The 26829-nt window shown below is 39.2% G+C and overlaps 1 protein-coding gene across 6 annotated transcripts in view; it reads right to left on the bottom strand.

The window, feature by feature from the left end:
* Positions 1-26829, bottom strand: part of LOC105255294 (fasciclin-1) — a 232184-nt gene that overhangs the window by 19819 nt on the left and 185536 nt on the right. For 3 of the 6 annotated variants that reach the window (XM_011264495.3, XM_011264500.3, XM_025411776.1), the window contains 4 exons: positions 14813-14821; positions 6731-6736; positions 2687-2929; positions 2239-2268 (listed from right to left, as the gene is read on the bottom strand). In XM_011264495.3, coding sequence (XP_011262797.1) covers positions 2239-2268; positions 2687-2929; positions 6731-6736; positions 14813-14821 — 288 coding nt within the window. The remainder of the gene's footprint in view (positions 1-2238; positions 2269-2686; positions 2930-6730; positions 6737-14812; positions 14822-26829) is intronic. The other 3 variants (XM_011264496.3, XM_011264498.3, XM_011264497.3) reach the window with 3 other exon arrangements.

Here is a 26829-nt window from a genome sequence, read left to right as displayed (position 1 = left end):
AATTATAATAAAAATGAAATTATTATATTTTTAAGTAATTTTTTATACGAAACGTTTTAAATAAGATAATACTCATTATAATAATTTTGTAAAATATACCGAAAACTTCGTGAAATTTAATTATTATATTTGTTATTATATTTATATTTAATTATTTTTGATAATAATTTCTTTGATTAAATCTGAGATAATCTTTTTAAAAAAAATTTCGATTTTCAAGGAAAAAATTAAAAGCTGCTTCTAATTCAGTCAGAACTGCCTCTCCCCTTTTACAGTATTGCAATATATAGTATTATATCTTTTATAGTATTAGTATAGTATGAGTACAGTATTAGCGGCGCGGATCAATATATCCGATTAATATATCCGGATTAATATACCTGGTATTACGTTCGTTTGTTTGAAAATTGCAATCGAGATAACGCGTCGGAATTTCCATGCCACGTCGGCGTATTTCCCGACCGAGCATTTGCGTGACGCGATTTGTCCCCGAATTCTCTCCCTACTTTTGTTTCATCCCTTGTTTTTTCGCGATCCCACGAGGTGCAATCGGCCGGGTATGATTTTTCACCGCGGATTTGCGAGACGTGTCGTATCGGCGGCACCCTATAAATTCGACGAGTGCGTATAGATAACACACGGGCAAATCTGTGCAAACATTGTTCCAAAGCCAATAAACTCAAATTCATTTCTAAAGCATTTCAAGAAGAAATTTATCGATTTTACACAATTATTCCAACGCCTTTCTTTTTCTCGCGCACTTAAAGAATTATTGCGTACCGCGGAAAACGTGTGCCACGTACGTGGGTGCCTCCTCTTCGCTTGTGTATCGCGTATTTGACGCGTATTTCGCTATTATTAATAGCGACTATCGTAATATGGCATTAATAACGAGATTAATATAATAAATCGCGCGCGTCGGTGAAAAGTGATGCGCGTGAGCGATTACGCCGTCACTCTGTTGATTTTCTCGGCGCTTCGCGATTACGATATTTGCCGGTTTCTTGTCGTAATTGAGTTCTCGCGTGCGTTAACGAGACGCTCTCGGGGCCGCGTGGAAAATGACGAGTATGATTGATAGAGAGGATAACGGCATTGTACATTGCGATCTCATCTGTAAAGTGTCGGTGTAAGGGGAACGACGACAACCGGTCGAAAAATTCATCGACTTGCGAGAAAATTAATTAACGATGCGCTTGGTCGCGCACGCCGGGAATACACACAAATATATACATATATTAAAATTCGAGAATAAAGAGAGTTTATGACGTTTGCAATTTCATCCTCCGAACAAGGACTGTAAAAATAAACGAAGGGGAGGAGGACAAAGGAAAGAACCGCGGCGGAAAATTGCCGGGAGTTTTTTGTTATTCCGACGAAAAGTTCCACCATGCTGATTGGATGATAATGAGTCTCGAAAAGTGCGAAAACGAACCGGCGATGCCGATCGACTTTGAGCAAAGTTTAAGAGCAGAACAGCCTCGGCGCGTTGTTATGACGTTCAGACGCGGCTCCTATTCCATCTCGCGAAACTTTTTATCTTCCAATCCACTTAATCCGAGGAAGCCGAGTTTTCTTATCGCCCGCGCCCAGGTGAGATCACTTTCGTTCGTCCTCGTCACCCTCTCGGTCGCGAAGAAAACTCCGCAGCTCCTCCGCAAAAATACGCAATTATCGTTACATCGTGTTGCCGACGAAACGGCAGAAATCCATTCCGCCAGGCTGTCGAACCTTTCCGCAATTTTATTCGAGTCGTGCGATTCTCGATCTACGGGGTGACAGAAAAATCAGTCACGTTGGATATCAATTGCAATATCCGCGTATACTTATAATTCGTTCTCTCCGAGATACTCCGAAAAATAGAAAATTTTGAAGATGTACGGCCTTGCAAGATAAAATAATTCGTACTCTCAAACGTCAAATTCCGTCTGTAAAATTTTAATACTTTGACTTTTCGATCACCTCGTATATCGTGTATCGCGGCAAGAATAGAAATCTCTTTGGTCGTTCGATTACTAAAGCTATTGGCGGGACGAGATTTATTGACGCTATCGATTGCCGAATGCCTGGTGCGGCGTGTTAGTGTTGGAAATGTTAACTCGCATTCGTTTTGCGCTCGTAATGCGCTCAACATCGGAAAACGCATGAAAGCGGACAGTGCAAATGGATGCGGACAGAGGAGAGAATTTGCGAAACAATTTGCGCAAAATTGAGAAAACAGGATGAATTTATAATTACCCCGAGGGTTGACTTCCCACTCAATGGTGGCTTTGAAAAAAAACAAAGAGAAGAACATTGAATTAATCAATGTAATTACATAACATGTATTCACGTGAATGATTGCTGATACAGCGTTTTCAGCATGCACGGAGAAAAATTCTCTTCAATGTAAGAGAAGCACAATATCAATTATTTCGACTTAAAATCTTCAAATTGCAAAATATTAAATAAATTTTACAAATTAGCATTATGTCATTATATAGTTTATCATATACTTAGAGCCTGTATATAACAATTACATAGGCAAAATTAATATTTTACAATATCTCATCTATTATATGACAAATCTATTATCTTATTTATTATAAGATGCAAATGTATAACTTTAAACATCAATTTCGACTTGTATCACAATTTTAGATAACTTTATCATCATATATATAAACGCAAAAAAAATAAGACTTACTTGGTTGATGGTCTTATTCCTGATATGTTCGATGGTTAGTTTCTCCTTAACGTAATGCAGCTTGAGGATTTCCTTGATGCGCTTCTTGTCTTGCAGCATCTGCTTCACGCCTGGTTCCTCCAGCGCCTCGTTGCTAGGCGCAAAGAGGGTAACTTCACGCAAGTAACTGATGGTGTTCATGATGTCCTCCCCGAAATCACGGATGGTCTCGTAAAACTTGAACACCGGTCCATCTTCCTTTTCCTACACGGAGAGAAAAGATTTCTGTCAATCGGTTACGCGGTGCTCGTTGCGCCTCGATTCCACGAGGTGCCGTGTTTCAAGGGAAAAGAAAATGAAACACAAATGAAAAAAGCGTAATAGAAACGTAAGAAAAACGAAAGAGGAAACACCCAGAAGACAACATCGAGATTATTTATAAAGGATGGGAGAATCGATGGTGTCCAACTTCGGCTCAAAGTCACCAGCGTTCCATTACGCGTTAATCGGCAGATATGCCTTTTCGTGTAACGGAATTTTACATGAACCACGCCGAATCCGGACGCCATTAACTCTTCGCAGAAAAACACGAAAAGCGACAAAAATAAGAAAAGTTAAAAAGAGGATCTGGAGAAGTCGGAGGATAAGGAACACAAGTCAACGCGCGAAGTTCACGAAGTAAGCTCTCGGAGTTTCCATTACGTCTTCGTTTCCTATGAATTCTCGTAAATTGATTCTCATATATATTTGATCGCCAGCTATTTTCGACGAGCTGAAGTTGATTGAAATCTTGAAAAATCGATAACATTCGACCGACTGTTGAATTCTGATAGAAATCGACATGTATAATTTGGAGAAAAATAAAATTTTTCATGCGAAAATGATAATTATCGTTGAAAGAACATTAAGAGAGACTCCTAAAAGATCGTTTAAGATCTTTCAAACAAATACTTGAAATTCAGAGAGTCGTGGACGAAACAGTCGCAATTAGACTGGCGTAACGAACTTGCAGCTTCGTGTAACTTGCGCCGTGAGGAAGAGACGAAATGAATTACTTATGGGAAGAAGACAAGGTGTAAGGGAAAAGAAAGCGTGACTCGGATGTGACCGTTGGTAGTTCACGGAAGTGGCAACATTACGTGACACACATATAATCCACGTTCCTTGTCCCAATTACTCGGAGTGCCAATTGTACTTCTTGTACGGAGGAAAATCATGCGACGCGATTAAATTACGGGAGCTCGTAGAAACTAAAAGAAGTAAATAATTTCGACGTAATTCGACGGCTAGTAAAAGTAAGGAGGAATAACGACATATAATTTAATCAGAAATTCTTGATACAAAAACACAAACTTTCTTACCAAATTTTAATACACGTCGCGTGATTTTCCGATAATTCCGTATAAGAAACTAAGTGATATCCCACTGTGAAGCGCGACATATCAACACCGAGTACATCAAAATTGTCGACAAAGATAATATCCGCATATTTTTTATCAAAAATACTAAAACAACATGTCGCGTCATATTTAAATATTCTCTAAAAAAATCACCTCTATTTTTTTATGCAATGTAATAAACTTGCAACTGTATAATGAATTTTAAAAATATGTTAAAATAATACATTGTAAATATAATATAATTTGACAAGTGCTTTTTTTTCTAAAATATATGGCGCTCTTTTGATAAATCTCTGGAGAGATTTTTTTCTGCAAATTATACGGAAGACGAAATATTTTTAAAATCTTGAAAAATTTAAACGTTTAACTCTCGAGAGGAATATAGTTAAGAGAAGGAGACTCTCTCTCGTCTTTTTAAAAATCTTGGTGAGAGCAAGCACAGAAAATCCAATGTTCCTTTCGTAAAAAAATGGTTTACGAGGTATCATAGAAGAGGACATGAGAGATTTGAAAAATTTGAGGGATGGAAAAAAATATAACGCAAAAGTTAAAATGTACATTTTCTCGTACAACTCCAGTCGAATCGGATTATACCATGAAAAAAAAAACGAAAAGGTAATTAACGAGATGGCAGTTAGCCATTCACAACGCCCGCAGCTTCGACGTAGTTCTCGGTGTTCATAGACGGGCTTAATGAGAGAGAATGACCGGAAAGCAAAGAGGAAGACTTTCGACGCAAAATAGAGATGGAATCGCGCGAGAAACCAATAGAATACACGAAATCCGATCATTGTGTCGGGAAATTACTTTTGGATATTATTGATCTATGCGAACGCGCGGTAGAAGAGAGGAGTATCTTTTTCTCTGTACTATTATAGGAGAATAAAATCATGTAATTTGAGAAGAACGATTACTTATTATATTATTTTAGAAAACGAAATAAAATTGAAAGATTTGAAAATTTAAGATTGTCTCGAACAAATTTTCGACTTTGATTATTTCGCCATTTTTTCTCGATATGTCTGTTGTAAGCGCAAAATTACACGATTCTCGACGCGCCAGTCGGTTTGGTAGTATTACTAAAAAATGGGTAGTCTTTTTATACACTCCCAGATTAGAACAACGTCGGCCTTTGCGCGAGGAAAATCTGCGGAAGTCATTTCTCGCGTTCCTTTCCCGTTTGCCGAATGTTGTCAGCATTTCCCTCGTGGTACAAATCCCTCTTTTTTCCGTCTCCTCTTCCTCTTCCACCTATTTATTTCACCTTCCTTCTCGCTTTCCCTTCTTTTTTGCTCGTCTCTCTCGTTAATCTCTCTTTTGCAGGTTCGTGAGGCCAATGGAAAAGCCGAAAATTAAACGAAAGGGAGGATTAACTAGGCACCTGAAGGTGTTGCGGGAGAAAAATATTGATACGGGAGTAAAAAAGAAAGATGAAAAAAAAAACAGAGAAAAACGGGGAAGGGGCGGACAGAATCGTAACAGAAGTCGATCGGCGATCGTTAGCCGGGCTATCCTGTCCGAACGAAAAAAGGCGAATTTAATAATGATATATCGCTACTGCTAGGATTTCCTTCTATGTCGGGACAAATTAATAAAAATGTAAGAGGGCGAGAGACGCGCAGCGCCACGAGGCTCGCCCTGTGCGACGGAAGATTAAGAGGAGAGGAAGAGAACTTCTCTTCCGCAACTTGAAATCGTATCGATCGGCGAAGGCTCGTTCCTCTGTTTTTCTCAACCTCTCGCTCGGCTACGTTCTTTTGTATTCAGAGCATCGAGCCGTGAAGTTGTATACGTGTCGGCAAAGTTTTCGTTCTGCAGCAGAAATACATCTTGAAACACGGAACAGTTTCAAAGAGCACGTAGCAGAGATTTTTGGTGATCCTTTGAAATATCTCTGTGGATCTTTAATTATTCCAAGGATTTTAGATATTTAGTTAATTGAGGTTCCGAGGATCAACAGATTAAAGAAAATAAAGATTTAGAGAATCTTGAGATTTTTATTACTAGAATCTTGAATCTTCTATCTATCCGATTCTTTTATCTTTATTTTATCGAGATATATATATATTTCATTTTGATTAAGCTCGATGCTCTACCTCGTTGTTTTTTATCATTCTTTTTTTTTTATTTATACTATTATTTATATCAATACAATAATATTAACTTTCTTTGACTCAAACTTATATCACGTACTAGAACGGATCAGCGAAACGAGATTCCTCGATCGTATTTTTATGTAAATAGCCAGACGTCGTCGTAGAGACGATCCTGGATTTTACTACTTGTGTACAAAAATTTAAATGTTCAAGGATCAGACGATCCGCGTAACATCCCCGAATGTTAGAATCTTAGGAAGGATCTTCGATTTCGATTGTCTGAAACGGATCGGGAGATTCAGCCATCTCGAGATCTGAGGATTCAAAGATCAAAGACTCCAAGATCTTCGGTTACAACAAGAATCTGAACATTCAGGGATCTTAAACGATCCTGGAATCCAAAGATCCATAAGGAATATTTCAAGATTCGAAGCAGATTCGAAACCGAGCATCCGTGGATCGATGGATTCGCGGATACACATGGCCCTTCGGCGACGAGATTGGCGTCTGAAAAGTGTCGTGTGTATTTTTTCGTAGTCTTATGACGAGTTCATTTAATAAGTACTTACGATGCCCTATACGACATGCAGAGTCCAATAGAGACATGCAAAGCACCACAGAATAACATCATTGAATCAATATAAAAATAGTACACAATTGATCAAGAAAAAAAAGAAAAAAAATACAAAAGAGAAGGAGATCGCGCTCTCGACGGTAACAATACACAGAAAGATACAGAGAGAGAAAGAGAGAGAAAGGAATCAAGTGAGACTCCTTTTATTCGGGAGCCCCGCGTGTCCTCTCTGAAAGAAAAATCGATTCCCCGTCTTTTGCTCGTTTCTCCCGACGACGTAAAACAGTTCGAGGCGCACGTTCTCCGTCAGCAAGAAAGATTGATCGCACCATCGCGATTTTTTACTACTATCATGTCGATATACTCTATACTCTAGCGAATTAATATCGCTTGTAAATTGATCGAGTAACCAAGTAGAGAGAGGAAAAGCGAGTTATTTTTCTTCGCGACGTGACGTCGCTACGGCGGCGCACAGAAGGTTAATTAGTCACCGATTACAAGGGTTAATCAGTCATTTGCAACTGCGATTAATTAAGCTCGTCGTACGGGACGGTTGAATCGACGCGCGATTTTTCGATGGAGGGTCCTCCGGCGTATTGTAAATTACAGGTCGAGATTATCAGTAGGTAATTAATAGAGAACCATGGAAATTTAGTGCGTTCAATGCGCCTGGACGGGTAATTACGATAAACGTCATTTCGCTTGAAAACGACGATATCGCTACGCCGCTGCCGCGATACTCATCGTGAATAATGGCAAGACGACGACGACGTCGTTTGGCGAGCTTATTTATTAATTATGATCTACGGGCCTCCGAGGATTTCTATCAAGAAACATTCTCACGAACTTTCGCGGTTACGTTCCCTCGGGTCGGATAGAACAAAAGGGCTGATAAAAACAAATATTTTCGCAACCGCTCAACCGTTTACGATCCCCCGGATGCGATGATATCCGGGGGATCCGAGTTCTTCGAAAAACCAAAGATTCCCTTGAAATACTGGATCCGAAAACCCAGGAGTTTGTGTGGTCTGTATTTAATTAAACTATGCATTAATTATAATCATCGTGGGTGCCCCAAGAGAGACGTATATCCCAGCGGCGGGAGTTATTTTCTCAAGGAATTCACACGGCGCGTCGACCTTTCTTTAGCAAGAATTTAATTTTAAAAAAGCGCTTAAATACCGCGCAAAGCTCTTTAATTTTCATTCTTTTCGAATGACTCCAAGCAATTAAGATTTTAAGCGTTTGCTAAAGAAAAATGAACTGGAGATTACTTGCGGAATATAACATTCCCACGACTGATACGCGTCTTTCCGGGAGCGTCCCGGGAACGATTATAGCGATATATAGATTAGGCGAGATGATGAGATGATTCGAGAAAGGGTGATGAATGGTAACAGCGTTCATGATCGAATGCACTGATAAATATGTCACGTGAGATCGCGGTTATGCCGTTATGTGAATGTCGCGAGGGCCGTATCATGATCTGTGAGAATCATGGGAGAAACGCGGCGCTTCTCCAACTTATATACCGTTATACACATGTTAAAGAAAGTTTTGCCCCACTTCACTTATAAATCTTCGGTATCGCACGCGACGAAGTAACCGAGACGTTGTCTATAAATATAACGATGCAAAATTTCCGTCTCTTTTCTAAGCTCTATATTTCTAGCTTCCGAGCTCCCCTAAATTATTTGAGGATTTTCTCGCGTCTTTCGACAGAGACGCTAAATAATTAATAGTCTATTTTCCCAAAATCTTGCTTCGAATATACTTGGATTTAATGATTTACTTAGTTGGAATTATTTCGCGCGCTCACCGAAAGGAAGATGGTGCAAAACCTTGATTGACATGTGTATCCGTCGTGTATATCGGTGCTCTCCCGTATTCGACATTCGAGCATGCGACATTCATAGGACTAATCAATTCTAGCAGTGCAACGTGCAGTGCGACTGTCGCTAAATACTGACTGATTTTTTTTACAAGGAAGATTTCACTCGCGGCAGCTGGGCCTGTAATCAACGTTCCGTCGTAAAGAGCGCGCCTTGTAGTCGTCGTAATCGTAAAATAGTCCTTATATGAGCATCTATCGCGTAATCGCGCGCTCATCTTTCGCGCGCGTTGGATAATACACTTTGGAAATGAAATTTTTACAGCGCATCCAAAGTACTAACTTCTCGGGCGGCAAGAGTGTTGTGCGAAAAAGTTTCGCTCTCAGCGAAACAACGCGATCATCTTCGTCGCCGAGGAAACTCTCTTCCTTTTTTGATACTTGCCGCGACTGAAAATCGACGCTATTTATAAGGGATGGCGATACCGAAAAATGATAGTTTCTTTCGAGAAACGAGAAGATTACACGATTGTATTGAAATGCGTTAAAATTAACTTCAATAGAGTATAATGTAATAATTGTTATATAATTATACATTAATGGTTCTCGAGATTTTTGCATTTGTTATTAATCTTCCTTGCAAAGTAAGAGAAAACAGTGCATTCTCATCCACAGGCGGCAGCTAGTAATTCGTAATACGAGCGCTGTTTCCAAGTCATCAATCAATCAGAACATAAAAAAATAACGAGCCGTCTCACATGTCTCGTTTTGTTTCATCGCGCCCCCTTTAGCTTTCCTCTCTCTAGCGCACTGAAAAATTTACTCAAACTCCCAATAAACCGAAGGAAACCCGTAATAAATGATTTCCGTACGAATCTCACAATTATATCGGGTGCAAAAAAAGAAGAAAGAAAGGAAGACAAAGGAATGTATCCGGAGATTCGCAAAACGCGCCGAAAGAGGCCCGAATTCAATCTTCATCAGGAAACCCATTACAACGGCGGGGAACAAAATTCCGCTCGTAAATCCTTTATCGTCGCCGCAACGCCGGACGAAGGAGCAGATCCTCCCTAAATCCCACTCGATCTCGCGCGTTAGAAATCTAAACTCGATATATCACGGTGGTCCCTCCTCCAACCCTCTGTACATTATTAGACCCGCGTCGAGGGTCAGCGCGGCTTGGCGGGGTTACATCGATTTACGGGATCCAATCGCACGCGTGCGCGCCATCGATCGATAGTCTGATAAGAACGTAAGGAGTAAGTTGGTCGTATAACGCCGAACGTCGAAAATTTACGCCCTACATTCGGATACAGCGAGGAGAAGAGAAGCGAGCGGACGAGTATCTCTCAAGTTTCCCTTTAACGATCTCGTAAAAGTCATCCCCGCGACACACGAGGCTGCGTTATTTTTTACCGGTCCTGTCCAAATGATTGCATTAATAATCGGTTAATAGTCGGCTTAATAGTCGGTTATGTTTGCGAACTGTACTAGCACTTATTTTAGGATAAATTTGCGAACTTTACAAAATTTTTATCAGGTCGAAAGTGCATTGGAAAATTTGAGATGATTTTTCACTGAAACCAATATGGAATTGTATTTTTGAACACGCACGTTAGAATGACAATCCATCAAAAGTCATGAAACTTGTACAGCCTCTTTTATTATTATCGCGAAAGTGCATCCGGAAAATTTAAAATAATTTTTGTTTTCATTAGAATCAAAGTGGCATTACACTTTTAGAATCGTAAATTGGAACGATAACGGATTACAAGGCATAAAACTTGTATAGATTCTTTTATTATTAAAAGGGATAATAATTGCAAATTAATTGTTTTTACATCTATATTAAAATCTAAATTAAGGCGAAAATAAAAAGCTGGTTTCAGAATAATAGGAATAATAGTTCCATGTTAAATAAAGGGAGAAATTGAACGATTTAAAACATTTTAATATTGAAAATGACTAATGCGTCACAGTGATTTTTTTCTAGGATAGAAATAGCTTTTCAATGCCCGAGGATATATTTACGTCAGCGTTTTCGTTTTTCGGATTATTAACACGTCATTAGTATCGATGTTCATTATTCGGAGTGACACGCAGTTATAATAAAAACGCGAGCAAGCTCTAGATTGGCTATGTGATTGATCGTGAATAAAGTTATTAATGATGCGGCTGATCGCCAAACGTTTATGTCACCGAAACTGGACGCGTTATTTTATTTAAGCATTTCGATTTGCGCGTTTGCGTTCCACTATTTAATAATTCCAATTTTAGGCAAAATCGTATCGCGAAAATCTCAAATTTTACAAATCAAAACAACAATCGTATACAAAAAAACATGTTTTATTAATAAAATAAATATGCAATTGTGTCTAACTTTTTAATGCAAGCTACATGACTTTAGTTACTTCGTTTCTGTATGAAAAAGGAATATCGAAATACAAATAATTTCGCGAGTTAATATTCGCGACTTTTAAAAAGTGCAGGCAGATATCACTGTGATTCCGTTTCCGTCACGAAGGTACGAAGAACGCCCCGGAACTTCTCGCGAACTTTCTTACATTTGACCGGACGCCTTTCTTCCGAGATAAAGCCACTGTCGACACGCGGCTGCAAGAAGGCAGCTCGCTTGCATTCCCTCTCTCGATGAGGTACGATTCTCTCGAGGAGGGACCTGAAATTTACGACGCTTGTTTGGCGCGCGCCTTGTCTTCACTATGGAAAACTCGCGAGAAGAAAGGAAAGAAAGAGAAAGAGAGAAAGCTTTCCACGGACTTTTTTTTTCGCAACGGCATATTTCATTTCCCCGAGACTTCCCGCTTCTTTCGCGCGGCGCGTCGGAAACCCGGGCTTCCTTTCCTTAGGATTGTAAATGGCGAACGACCGCGTGTTGAGTAATGAATCCAGAAGGATCCTTGTTTCGGGTGGCAGACAATCACTCAACTTCCCAAGAGCGGAGAAACTCAGAAATCTCGAAATGCGAGAATACGAGAATGCCAAAGCTTCCAAGAGATCTTGAGAATCTTGGATTCTGCGGATTCTTAGCCTGTGCATTGAACATAAAGCAAAGTTTCATAAATCAACAACTTCTTTCGTAATGTCCACTTGATACCATTTTTCGACTATGCGTGATAGAAAACTAAGATTCTATCGATATGAAAATTGCTGACATGCAAATATCATGTGTGTACGTGTGTACATGTATATACTTGTATGCGTGCATATATATGTGTGTGCATGTGTGTTATGTGTCGAGACTATGTCGTTAACGTATATACATATCATACAATCTATCATGCATGTTGTAACGAAATTAAACTATAAGTTTTGCCTGTGATGCTCGCAGCGTGCGTTTCGAGTGCAATCGAGTGCAAGGCACGATTTTCTCTCTTCGGATCTTCGGTTAGGAATCGGTTAGGATTGGCTTGGCATATTCCGGCATATTCTGAGGAGAGTCCGCGATCGATAATACGCGATATCCGTAATGGTTGGTTTTATCGGTTAACTTTGTATATCGGGTAAATAAATTCTTCTGAGAGATAAAATATTCATAAAGTATTCACTCACGAGATATTACATAAGTTGTGCGCTTTTTCCTCATAATAAATTGATGATTAAATGTGCGATCGATATCTCGTGATGCAAATTCAATTTCTCCAATATCAAATATAATAAATAACTAATAAAATACAGTTATAAGAAAATCAAAATTTTGTTAAAATAGTTGCAATTAAAGTTTAAAAATTGTATTGCTGCGTTTTTCATTAAATTTTTAACTAGATCGTTAAATTTGATTAATGATACCTTAATATTGCAACAATGTCATTATTTTTAGATTAATTTTTGGTATTTCTGGTTCTGGAAAAACACACAATTACAGAACATACTGTGTAACAAACTCAAATATAAATTCTATTTTGTCCCAATTACAAGTTGAGAAACGTGCAAAACCATTATCATTCTCGAGCTCCTCGTTATCCTTGTATTTTACTCTTATTTGTTTTAAAACTTATAATAACTCGCACTTAAACATCAAAATTATCCGTCCATCAAATTAGACATAAAAACGATTAAGCAATATCTTGGCTTAATTTGCTTTGCAAGGCAAAATTGGCAACATTTAATTTTTGACTCGTCAACAATTAGAAACTCGTTTCCAATCGAAAAGCAAATATTTTACAAGAAAAATCTACTAATAAAAAATTATATCCGCAAACGAAAAAATTGTATTTTTAGTAAATTACTGGATTTTATTGTAGCAAACTACAATAAAAATGTTGTTTATCTCATTATTTTTTATTTAAAAAAATCTCTATAATTTTATTATCTTTTATTCTAAACGAATGAAGTAAAAAATATTTCGAAAATTTAGTAAAATAGGACAAATAAACATGTATATTTAAAATGTATATTTAAAATGATTTGATAATTTAGAGTTATAGAAAATTTACTTAAATACTTAAAATTTTCCAATTATTTAATTTATTTTTATAAATAATTCCAAGAATTTTTTAAATTCAATAAAATTCTTGTTCTTTCAAATATTTCAATATCCTAAATTTAATTTTTTGAAAATTTAATAAAAAAATTTTAACGATTTGCGAAAATAGACATAAATGTAATATTCGACATCTAAATATTGACAAAGATCTCAAAATCTCTGCAAAAGATGTTGGATATCTTAAAATTCTCCTGTGCAGTTGCCTATACTTTTGAGAGCCTCGTCAGAATGCACAACAAGCGAGATTTCAACAATCCGATTTTTAGATTTTAGAAATCATTAATGGGTCTGTGCAAAAATGTACCACAGAAAAAAAGAGGAATAAGTAGAACGGAATCCGCTTCGATTTGCATCATAAATAGCAGCGATGGATACAATCCCGGGGAAAACGCTTCAAAAGTCGCGCTGGGTGGCATAATGGTGCCGTGCAAAAAAAAAGAGGAGAAAAAAATGCGCGTTTTTAGCGGGCGCGTCAAGCGTGAGGAGGATGAGGGCAGGCGGGGTAACGGGTCTGGGAAGAGAGGAGATAGAGATTTGAAAGAGTGCTGAAAAAGAGAGGCAATAGGACGCATAAAAAACACCGACTACAAAATGCAAAGTCAGCGGTCGCTCTACGCTCGCGAATGCGCACGAGTGCGTGCGCGCGCGCGCGTATGTGCATTTTATTTTTATTTTTTATCTTTATATTTTCTTCGTTTTTTCTCGCTTCTCTTTCGCCTTAGCATGCGGGCACGCGCACGCTACTCTCGCACTTTGCTGCTTCTCTACTTGCTCGGTGTATGGACGGACGCAGAAAAGGCGCACATTAAGCTCTCACGGTGGTTCATAGTTTGCATAGCTCGGCGACGTCATGTAATGCGCGCCAGTGTCCGCATTTATGGGCGACGCTGCTCGCAAGCGCAGGATCGATGAAACATGAAGGCGCTCTTCCTTTTACAGAAGGATGTGCGCGCGCGTGAACGGCAAAAAATTTGGCATCATCTTCCACCGGGAAGATGAGTAAGGGCTTTCGTACGGGACGATCCTGGATAACAGCATTCAAGGATCTGAGAGAGAGAGAGAAAGCAACGTCCTCCGCTTTTTCAAGACTATACTACTTCTTTCGTTACATCGATCCCGGAGAAATCTCTTCGCCAATAAAATCGGACATCGGCGGTGAAGGTAACGACGATGAGCGAGGAGATATGGCGGCGCACGAGAAGAGGCACATGAAGAAACGAAACTATTAAAAAGACGTGAATGTGCTTATGACAAGATAGAGAAATGTTGAAAGAGACAGATAACAAAAAAGTGATAAAAGAGAGTCGAAAATAAGAATTCAGAATGGCTGTTTGTGTGAATGATGTGTGAATGATGTGTGAATGATGTGTGAATGATGTATGTATGATGTATATGTGTATATGTCACTATAAAAAGATACTACAAAATTTTATATTTCATATGTCTAACTCGAATTTTTATCCTTTTCTTTTACCGTTTTTTTTTAATATCAATGGCACATATTTTGCATAAGACTTCATCGTTATTTGATCAAAGAGAGAACTTTTAAAACGTAAATATTTGAAACGAAATCTCTTCCGACAGATTAGATCTGACAGCTAATTAGATATATATCTATTCAAAGACGCTCTGTGTAATTATAGTGACATGGTGACGTAGCGATGATCCGAATGAATGTATTAGAATGTAATAGAGAGATAGAAATTAAGGCGAAAGTAGAGAAAAAGCCGGTGGCGAATTACCTTGAAGGACTGCATAGAGAAACCGGAAACCAGGGTTGGTCCATAACATAAGAAGCAAACAGAAAACAGAGAAAGGTAAACTTGTAATTAGGTCGCTCGCTGTAAGAGACACTGTAAGCGTTTCGCATGTAATTCCCTGCCAAGAAGATGGGCTAGGTGTGAGTTGACAGGGGTGAAATAGTCTTATCTGTGTCTTTCTGTAGGTCGATGGATCCAACGTGTGCTATCGGGTGCTGGAAGAACTTGTGCTACAGGATGAACAAACGTCGCAAAACTCAACTCAGGAAAAGCTACAATATTTAATAACGTTGCAATCAAATAGTCAATGTTTTAACGTGAAATTTGATGATTCTTGACGATCATCCTGTAAATTAGGGCATGAAAGCCGTTCTATGTACAAAAGTATCAGGCTTTATAATAGAGAGAAACTTTCAGCGAAGTGCGTTTAATCTTTTAGCGCTGCAAAGTTGAAAATTGCAATTCATGCTAAATTGTCAAAGTATTTACATTTGTAGCATAAATTAAAAATGTACTCCAAAATTTCTTCCAAATATTCATAATGTAATTTTGCGAATCGAGAGCAACGGCTGCTGCTCTCGATTCCCTCTATCGATCGACTTGAACAATCGAGTTTTATTATTAGTGTTGCGGCAATATTAACTTATTATTGAACACCCTAGCAGCCAATTAACTCGCGAAGCGCTGTTGTTTGCGTATGTACACGACGCGCAAATATTTATCGCACAATTTCTCTCGGTTATACTCGGCCGCAAGTATTGGCGTAATTTGGAATAGAGGCGCGTGCGCCCGCGCTAAAAGTCGTCAGACGTTAACGTATTGCCTGGCGACGATTATGTCATCATGATTCACAATCGAATACAATAAACGCGCGATAAACTCGTCGCTAATTAGCCGGACTTAATTACGCCAATACGATACGCTGTCACATATTTCCATAGGCTTCGTGCTCAATTTGATTTCCGACTCGATAAAAGCGCGCAATGCAGAAAATGTGCTCGCGCATATATACATTCACGTATATGTGTATATATGCGTAATATTATAATTCGATAAATTTAAACTATCTGTCAGTGTCACGCGAGTGGCATAATTCTTGAGATTTTAACGTTTCATGATTGCATTGATCGATCGCAATTCTAGTCTGAAATCGCCAAAAGATAGACGCAATCGCGTAGCCTGTGGATTGTGAGACATGAGTATAGGAAGTATTATTGATGGCGATATATTATAAAAATGCTATCTCTGCGAATGGCTGAGTACCAATCGTAAGGCATATCTCGACATGTTTTACGATCATCGTAAAATCTTATATACACAATTTATTCAGTCTGCTATAGTATTAATATAAACTATAGACGTATTTTATTCGCGTATACTCGTGATTTTATCTTTCAACCGGAGGAACAAGAGTCGCATATCGTGATTGTTTAAAGACTGAGCGATCCAAGTCTCCGAATATATCGTTTAAATTCTTTTTCAACTCTTAATCAATTCTATAACAACCATCAGACTTAATGAATACGTTTACGTTGATATTTAAAACGCGTTTGGGGACGAGTCGAGTCGACTGACATCGACGCGTGTGAAATTGCACGTCGATTTCTAATTTCTGCCGAAGACAGAATTCACGCCAGTTATCACGTATGCGCGCAAAATTGCACTCGAGTGCGCGGCTGTCTATTTTCGTCGCGGTGAACCGATAATTAATTACGACACGAGGACCGGGAAAACGCGAAAATGTCAACCGGTCGGTCGGCCGCGCTTCGATTGTCACAGCCGCGCGTAGGCGACGCGTTCTCGGCGGCGCACATCTCGTGTGTCAGATGCACCGTACACTGCATATAATATGCACACACGGGACGTCCCGGTTTAACTTTTCAGGGGAATTACGCGCGAAACGCGCCACAGCGAGGCGGTGTTATCCCGTTTGAAATGCTGCTCAACTTCCTGGATGCATCGCGATCCCTGTACGCGGTTTAAATCCATAGCGCTAATAATGCGGGGTAGAGAAGATTTTCGAGAGTGCATAGTCCAATATTAAAATGTCCAAGTTATATCTGACGGCTTGAGAAATGTATGATATTACATATCGTTCATAAGAGGGAGAGATATCAGTGTGTTATTAAATTTCTTCTCACATGAATGAGTTTTTTGCATTTTTTAATGTAAAAATTTTGATACTTAATTCTCTCTCTCTCTTTTACGATTTTTAATACCTACAGCAATTTTGTCGCATACAATTCTCGCTCCTCGCGCAGGTAAAATTTTTCATCTTGCATCATTTGCATATTTAGGGCGCTATTTTCTATGCCAACTAGCGGTTAATTAGCGTACATTACGCAAACATCGATTTTCCCCTCTCGTATCGATCGTTCAACATCGTTTGGCTTTTAATCCTCTCGTCGTGAAATGGCGTGGAACACACATAGGTACGAGCGCGATATATTCAGTCGATGTAATTCGATTTCATGCGCGGTCGGATTAAACAATAATACGCTAAAGGATCGTCTGTACTGGCGCGTGTTGTGTCGAGTACACGACAACTTTTACGTTATATATTTTTTTTACCAATCTCTCATCGACGTCGGTCACGTCAAAAGTAGAATCGATGGTCCTTGTTGACCGCGTCAAAATACCATTCTGAATTTTCCGACAAATATTTTGCCATTTTTTTGGAAAAAAAACGTAAAAAATTCTCGCCAAATCAATATTTCCTTCTAGCGCTGTAACACGATTTTTGTTCACTTTATGTCAAGAGATTCTTTGGTATTTTTTTTTGCGCTATAGTAGTTATTTAGAAAAGCATAACATGATAAAATTCTTCTACCATATCGATTATTAGAGCTTGAATTATATATTGCGAACATTAATTATATATTGTTTATATATTATATTATAATTATATATTATATGTGGAATTAAATTTCGGTTTCTTTAGCGTCGATTGCGCGAGTATAAACGAATAAACGAGATAACAAATAGTACAAGAAAAAAAATATACGCGCGGTACTTAATCGTACGCTATAGCAATGTGCGTTTTAATCTTCGATACGGTCGAATCAAATAATAACTGCGCGGCGAGCCGGGAATCGTTTATGTTCACACCTGGCTGTCATCAAACTCGATCAATTTTCCATTACTTTCCCTTTCATCAATAACGCTTTGTGGTCTATTTTGGCGATCACCGCTTCATTCGCGAAAATCTCACCCATCACGTGCCGAGATGTATCGTCCGAATTTTTTAGCATGAGTGCAGATTGTGTGGCATGCATTTCAGAAACACATCAACTTCTTTTTATCATATTAATAAAATATACGATTTGATGTGTATTTTATTGTGCATTAATATTGTCTAAATTTTTATTCGCGAGAAAAAATAAATATATTTTTGCGAATTTACTATAATTGCAGATAATTAATTCATATTACATTAGCAGGATGCGCGTTTGTTATTTTCACATTTTCTATTTATCCGTTTTTATCTCCATACGAAGAGAGAAAAATAAGTATACATTCACAATCTTCTACTGCAGAAAATTATGTACGCTTCGCGGAGATTTGGAAAATAATCCCGTCATTTAAAAGAACTGTTTTGCCACGCGGAATTATTTCGCGACGTTATCACGCGTGCGTTATTCGATCTCAGAGGAGGATATGAAATTGCACGGGGGGATACTAAGGCGAGTACACGTTCGTTCAGCGAATTTTCCGCACGATCGTGCTGAGGCTGCGACTCCCGGCGAATTTGTACGCGACAAGTGACCCGGAGCTACTGTGCGTTTTCCGAGTATGTACATCCGTATCTTCTTCCGTGTCGAATCGTTATTATTCACGGTACAGAAGTCGGGATTTTCTTGGCAAATTTTGCGGCCGAGACACCCGACAGCTGTACGACCCACTTTCGCAGCAGTCGCTGACAGTTCGACAAGTTGGCAGGTCAGGAAAGGGTGGAGGGTGTGTCACCAGAATGGAACATTTAACGGAATGTAATGCCAGGCATTACAGATCGATAATGTTACCGGTTATGGTCCCAATACAGGCTTTGATTGCCTCGACAGAATATTATGCGGGCAAATTGCAGGCAATTCGTAGGGGAACAATGATTATTTCGATGATCATCGAAGAGCGAAAGATATTCGGAAACTATGAATTTGTGAATTGTGGATGAACGCGACAAGATTTACAAATCTCTCTGATATTTTTCACGAATTCTCCGGGATTTATAAAGTTTCGTATTCTTCCGAAGCGCGTTTTTCACTTTTATATTACTTGGCGCGCTGATCTCTCTGTCGTGACATTTTTACGAATCGTATATCGGCTTTAATACAATTATTCCCGGTGGCACGTTTTACGCGAGAGAGATAACCACTTTCGCTTTTACTAGTGAAAACTTTTTCCGACATGCGCGAACTCAGCGCGATTCGATTTAACTCCTTAAATCTGATTCTCCCTCGACGACGTTACAGCTATGTTACCGTCGCGTAGCTTTTGCTCGACGTTTACGCTCGTTCGTTGCAAACTAAACTGATCTCATGTACTAACTGTGTGCGTAACCACGGAAGCGCAATAATTCAATGAGCAAGTACGGGTACCTGAGCCTCGCCGTGAGCGGCAAGTAGGCCGTTTTGAAGTGAATCGTTGTACCGGAAGCCCATAATGAAACCACCCGCACACGCTCCGCCGCGATAGTGAAATCTTTAACCGCCGAATTAACGCTGCGAGGGACGTGCGTTACGACGCGATGAACACCAGAACGAGGAAATTTCCGGCAAATTTATGGAGATGAATCAAGAAAGCGAACGAAGAAAAATAATGGATCCGTGAATCCGGGAAACGTTGATATGTCCTGAATACATTCAAGTTTGATTACCGACATATCTCGAAGCTTTAAAATTTTGAAGTTTCCGAACGATATGCCATTCGCGCTTTAAAAATTCAATATTTACGAAGCTCAAAGTATAAGACTTTATTAAGATTTTCTAATTCGAATTCTCTAACTTAATTTGTGAAAATACCTATAGAGTTTCTCAAAACCTAAAAAGAGAGAAAAAATGAAAAGGAGAGAATTCTTTTCATTCATTTGATCATTTTACCATTTGTAAAATGTTGGAGGGAGTCCCGATCGATCCTCGATGGATTTCACGCTCTGATGTATGACATTTTCTGGATATTCGGATATCCTGAATGCGGAGAAGATGCAGCCTGCGACGCGATAGATGCCAATATACAGTATAGTACATAGAGTCTAGCATTTTTGCGAGAGAGATCGATATCCATCGGTGTCTCGTTCTATTTCAATTTTTCGACGAAGGAATTTTTCCTCTTCCGCTTTCCACGAAGGGGATAGATATCGCGAATGGAAGATCGTGACGGTAGCGGCGCGGAAGCGGCGCAAAGGCGATCAAGAGGAGCCGGGCCGCCTCTCGAAGCCTGGAATCGAAGCGATTCGAATGGTCGGATTCGCGAATTGTTCTGCATAATTTCCGATTAGCGTCTCGTCTCGAGGAATTACAGTTACCAAGTTCTTACACTCTGCGTGGAATTTCGCCGACTGCCTCTCTCGCGAACGCCGCGGCGCCACGAGTTGCCGAGCTTTCCGCGGCGTCGATCGCATTCTCTTAAAGGAGAATTCCGTTCCGCGCGAATCCTTAAAGGCCCATCTCTCTCTCGAGCGACGTCGTCGCTTCGCGCTGGCAATCTCAAAGTGCATAGCGAGCTTTTCGCCAGCGTTTACAACGCGATTCCCTTTGTTCAGCTACACAAGAGAAATGAAATTATTTGCGACGTCGAAGTTGTGATCTTAACATCCCGGAGAACGCTTCGACGCGTCGAAAGCTCAGACGTCAAGAGTCTTATATGAATAACATCGTTTGCGCGTGCAATTATCGCGAGAATTCAAAATCCGCGAACAATATTGACACTATGAAGCAAACGATAAAACGGTGACATTAACAAAGCTTAATACTTTTATGACAACAAAGCTTAATACTTTTATGACAATTAAACGATAATATCGCAAGGTGCATTTGTTATTTTGTTCTTCAAAGAATCCAAGAGATGTTATAAAGTTGTAATTTTTGAAAATAAAAAAAAAATTCTCCCTCTCATAAGAGAATTTAGAGATATCCATGATTGATAAATATAAAAGTTTCCGTAATCATTTGCCATATTTTTTTCCACGCACTTCATAAATGTCGGAGAAAGAGAGAAACAGCTACCTGCTTAGCTCAAATGGTTAAAGTTGTATCTTTGCGCTAGCGAAAGCTCATGGGAAGCTCGCGGCGACCGCAAACGTGTCCGGCAACGTAAAACTTTCCGACACCTCGTAGTTTTTCTCCTTTCGAGTACAGTTCCTTTTTCGGAAGAACGCGAGGGAGAGCTTAAAGATTTAATGCCGCACCGGAGAAAAAGTTGTCGGTCGTGTAGCACGCGCTCATAAACGATCAACTTTGCCGAGCACCGCTTTTCGCGATGCTTTTTTTCCCTGAGATTTCCACTGATTTTCTTCTTCCGCGCGGAACGAGAGGAACTTTGCGAGGCACAACAGATCGACGGCTCTCTTACTTTCGCATTTCATGGTTCGTCGTGAACGATCGCCGGAGACACTTTTGTTATTGCGGTAGTTAGACGTTCGGCGAAAATAACATTGCGAGAAGCATCTTCAACTGTATCCTTGTTCACAAACTCGGAAAGAAAAACATTAGATTAGAGTTTTAAATGGTGAAAGATACATGTTTGCTTTCGATAAATATGCAGATTCATATAATGATGCCTTACTTTTGATTCCGCAAATTTCTATAATTTGTGTGATTATATTTTTTCATATTAAATATTTCGTTTATTTATTATTCTCACAATTTATCTTGATTATTTTGAAAAATTGATTTTATGATACTTGATGATAAATTCAATTTATTACTACACTGCAATTAATTAATTAATTAATTAATTAATTTAAAAATGCCTTACGATTGATACTACGTTGTCAATACTCGATAGTTCGATATACAAGGTAATCGATACTTTATTGTGCGATAGTTACGGATATTAAATTAGTTTCATTACTTCCAGACTATAAGTTTCGAACAATTCCTTTTACGCTCTTCGGGAAACTTAGTGAACTCTTCTTGCGAGGTTTATTATTTATAGGAAATATTAAAAGGGAAAATTCAGAAGAACGGACTAAAAATAATCTCGTAATTAAAGGTTATTGAACGAGCAGGAGCCGCCTTTGATCTTCCGCTCGAAAAAAATCTAAAGATTTTTTTCACGCGCGCCGCAAAAAAAGAAAATCTGCCGTCCATACATGTATATTTATAACACTTATAATCATAAATAATCAACGCATCATTTCCGAGGAAAAAATAAACTTAACTCTCCTCACATCACAATATGCAGGCTTCTCGATCACCTTGTATACAAATCATATACTCGAAAGATCGTGTAAGTTAGCGGGTGAACAATGCACAAGAAGGGGGTTAGTTGTGGTTTGTAGAACTTGAGTTGAAAGAAGGGAGGGAGGGCTACTCGCAATATTCGACAAAGTACAAGGAGCGAATAGACTCGGAGGCTCTATGAGCATAAGATGCTTGCCGAAGTAGCAAGGTGAACAAGTTCGCTGTGTGGATACAGGCGAGAGAAGGGATCGCGATTCAAAGCGCGAGATAATGCTATAGTAGAGCAACTCGAATTCTCGATGTGTATATATATATATATTTCAGATATAATATGTGCTCGTATATATCTATTATATAGATGTACTGTTGTACGTGACAACTGGTGTGTCATTATTATTATGAGCGGAAGCATGGAACGGAAGGACGAATGATCGACTCCGTTTCGTCCGAGCAAAACAGGAAATAGATGGATAAACGAGATAACAGTGTACTTCGTGTCGATCAGTAAATCACAAATTCGTTATTTATACATCTGTTAGTTTTGAAACAAATGTGTGGCGGTTGATTCTCGTGTGTACATCAGCGCGCTTATCGGAAAAATGTGATAATGTAGAAAATTATTTAAAGTAACGATCAATATGCATCTGCGCCAATATTTGTTCGATTATTTACTTTCGTAGTTATTAAAATTTCATTAACTATTTTAATTCCATCAACTATATTTTTAATCAGCAATAACGATTCAAAGAGTCGATCGTCGTTGGTTCCCGCTTCCGATGATGAATGATATAACGACGAGGACATCGAATCGCATGAGTTCTTGTCCAAGTTCTTTTCGAATTCTAGGACAAATCGAAATCAAAGAAAGTTTCAGAGAAAAGTTACTCGGCGATCTCAGCATTTTTTAATTGTTTCAACAGCTGGAAAACTCAAAAACTGAAAAGATTCTTTCCGAAACACCTTTCGAGAGACGCGCACGCTTGGACCTTGATTCGATGTCCCGGTAACAGACGCAATTATGTTTAATTATGGTTTGGCGCGTGGTGTGAGACGTGTTTGTCCCTCTTTCGCAGAGAAATGTAAAATCAAAAGGCAAGAGAGCACAGTCAAAGATCAAAGACATAGTGGACGATAGAGGAGCGGAGGGAGGATCTACGAGAGGAGGCGGCGAGAGATCTGCGGTGTGAGACACACGAGGCGCGTGGTGCAATGGCAGAACATGAAATTCTGTGCTCTCCTACACACCGATCTTGGGTACTTTGTCTTTGCTGTCTTTCATTTATCGAGTTTTCCCGCCTGTCTCGTTCTCAGTGTCTATGCGAGTGAACCTGGAAGTAAGTGATTAGTACCTCGCGTAAAACTATCGCCGACCGTCGATGGCAGTTCGAGTCCTTTAATTACTCCGTCTAATTACTCCGTTTGTTCGACAAACACGGTGTTTGCAAAATCTAAGAATCGTAAATTGAAAGAATCTTTAAAACATACTTAGGATTTTGAAGTTTTCAATGTCAAAGAGAGATCCGATATATCTAATCCGATTATCTAAAAAAATTTATCTTCTTGATCGTCTTACTTGATCGTTTCATTTATCTCGACTTATATCGACGATCGGGACGTTTCTCGAGCACAAATACACAACATACAGGCTCGTTGAATCAAAGGACGAATATGATTTCACGCGATCTGTCGGGACATTTCCTGCTAGGAAAAGTTCCGTCGCCTTTGATCCAAATTACGAGCCGAGAGGGTCTGGTGCAGACAGTAGGCGAGACGTGCCGAGGATCATTGCTGAAAAACAGTCGATATCGCATGTGACGACAGCTGTCACGTGAACATTCCATTCCTCTGTCCTGTGTAAAACGTTTGTATATATATATATATATATATTATACATATGTGACACATACATACAGAGCGTATATAGGGTGATCTGCGCGATACCAGTTTTAGCAGTTGCCGACTTTGTTACCGGTAACAATAAAAATAAAAGATTGAAAAATTACGTAGTTATCAAACCAATTATGCATAGCGACGCGAAAGTTATATATTCAACCGTATATTTTTTAATTATATCGTTACAGAAGCAGACGGTAACTACACTGTAAAATAGACTGTACAGCAGGCAAATAATCTAAATTTTTTAATGTCACCACACACACATACACACACACACACATTATCCGTACATCACAAAGGTATTTAATACCGTGAATGCGCGTTTAGTCGCGCGCATCACCCTATATACGCGCACATAGATAATGTGGCACGTATTGCAAGAGGCGAGGCCGCGGAACGGATGCGCTTATCGTAGAACGGAGTTGTGTGTTCCGATCGTTCATGTAGGCATTCGTGTGTGATGGTATATATCATGAAGTGAAATAATGTTTCAACGATATTTTTCTCGAATTTCCGCCGAGAAGTGGAACAGCTGTCCGATGGTGAATGAAAAGCGTCTCGAAGAAAGGTTGGTAGACAAGTCAATGCGTTTCAATCGACGGAAACTGCATCGAGAGTCTTTGCACATTTGGGGCGATATCAATTAAAAATGTTTGATAATCGCGCATTAGGCCATTATCAAAAATTGTGCGCGATTGCATTATTAAACTTGGATTTCGAATTATATATCGTTGAACTAATGTTTATATGTCTAAAACTTTATGATTCAAGACCTTCAAAAAGTTGACTATTTATAAGAATTTACGATAAAAGTCAATATTAAAAATTAAAATCTCAAACAAGTTGACATTTCAGTAAGATTAATTAATTAAATTAGATTTAAAAATTGGAATTGAAGTCTAAAGAGCTAAATAAATATTACATTTAAGGATTTAAGAATCTAATAACATAAATACTTGATAAATGATCGCTTTTTAATTAACATCGCTCCATAATGCGACATGTGTCGACATCGAGACAGTGAAGAATAAAATGAAATAAATATGAATCCTCATTTTTCGACGAGAAGAGACATTCTTGTAAAGAGTGATTTTGTGACCTAGTTATAGTTGTAGTACTTGTGCTTGACGGGTGCCACCTGCTCGAGTAATGAAATTGTTATTGACTTAAATAAAGTAGTTCGAACTAAAGTGGCTCGTTGTTCCTGTTATCCGAGCGTTGATGCTGTTATTGAAGTAAAGAGTAACTGCACTTAAGTATATCAAGTATAAATTATTTGTTACACGTGTGATGCAGGAATACAGGCGAGTGTATTTCCTGTCAATGGCGGTGTTTTGGCTCGTGTTGCTGTTCAATGTAAAAAATGATTAGCAGAATATACGTCGTAATGTGAAAAAATCATCTCTTCGTCGAGGAGTAGCCTACATCCCGGATGCATCGGCCTCGTCAAAAGACGCATTATTATACGCGTCAATTAAGTAGTAATATATCTCATCGGTCATCCTTTTATCCGGCTGCATTTCGTATATATATATATATATAAAATATTGTATCATTGTGCAAATACTGCGCAAAAAAACCAAAAATTTGATTTGTTTAATTATTAAAATACTAAAAGACAAATTATTAAAATCTTGTGTCTAAAGGACTCAATTTTTGAATTTCAAAAATCTTTGAAATCTTCAGCTTTTTCAATATCGAAGGGCTCGAAAATCCTCGAGACTCGCCTTTTAAGTCCAACGTACAAAAATTCAGCGAAGGGCGTTTTACTGCGTAAAGTTGATCGGGTTGTCGAAAGCGTGCATATACCCGGAGTGTTACATTATCACGAATTATTTCGAGTACGCGCACGTGCTCCGCGTGCAACCCTGGCGCTAAAATGGCTGCGCGAACTCGCTAAGATTAGAATCATTACGATACACGGGATCGGCGCTGTAGCGGGATAGAATCTTTACGATTGCCGTAAAGCGTATTCTCTTTCTCATTTCCGCTCGATTCCCAGCTTCGCGAATGCGCACACACGACGAAATGCAACGCTTATCTCAACGCGACGTTCTAGCCAGCGGTACAAGTTGCCAGTTGCAAAACGTTCTTTCCACATGTTCTTAAACGGTTAGTATCGCGGTGATCGTTCAATAACGTTCCCGCGGGAGTCCTCTCGACTATCATAACGTTAACAATAATAAGCATTCTCACTTGCCAGCTCGATAAGCGAACAAGTTAGATAAGTATAAAATACGCTCTACGACTCCATTTCGGTGCCGATAAGTGTTGTAAGACGTATAATTTTATAGCTACAATTGTAAAATAAATTATTTGGACATTTTATATCGTCCCTCTCCGCAAAATTCGGATACTTGGTATCTTCCTGAGCTTCTGTCTCGCGCACTCTAAATACGCGAAGGATGAAATTGGTCTTCACGAATCTGCCACGAACCGGAAGCTACCTTGCTGACTGCAATTGCCTCATTTAGCCCGAGTCTCGCATAGTTTGCGCAGCGGTCAAAATGTATGCTTCTGCATTCGACGATGCGAGCGGCAGCGATTACGTCGCGATTACATCGCAGCGACGACGATGACGACGGTAACGGCGACGGCGACGGTGTTGCACCCCTCCTCAATTCGTACACAATGCCGGGATCCTTTGAGGTCGATGTTACGGGAGTTCCGCGAAACATGTCACGTCGAGATATACGTATCGGG

The sequence above is a fragment of the Camponotus floridanus genome, unplaced genomic scaffold (genome assembly GCF_003227725.1).
Source record: "Camponotus floridanus strain SB8 unplaced genomic scaffold, Cflo_v7.5 scaffold43, whole genome shotgun sequence".
In the NCBI taxonomy this organism is placed as follows: Eukaryota; Metazoa; Arthropoda; class Insecta; order Hymenoptera; family Formicidae; genus Camponotus; species Camponotus floridanus.
This window is presented reverse-complemented; position numbering and strand designations above follow the sequence as displayed.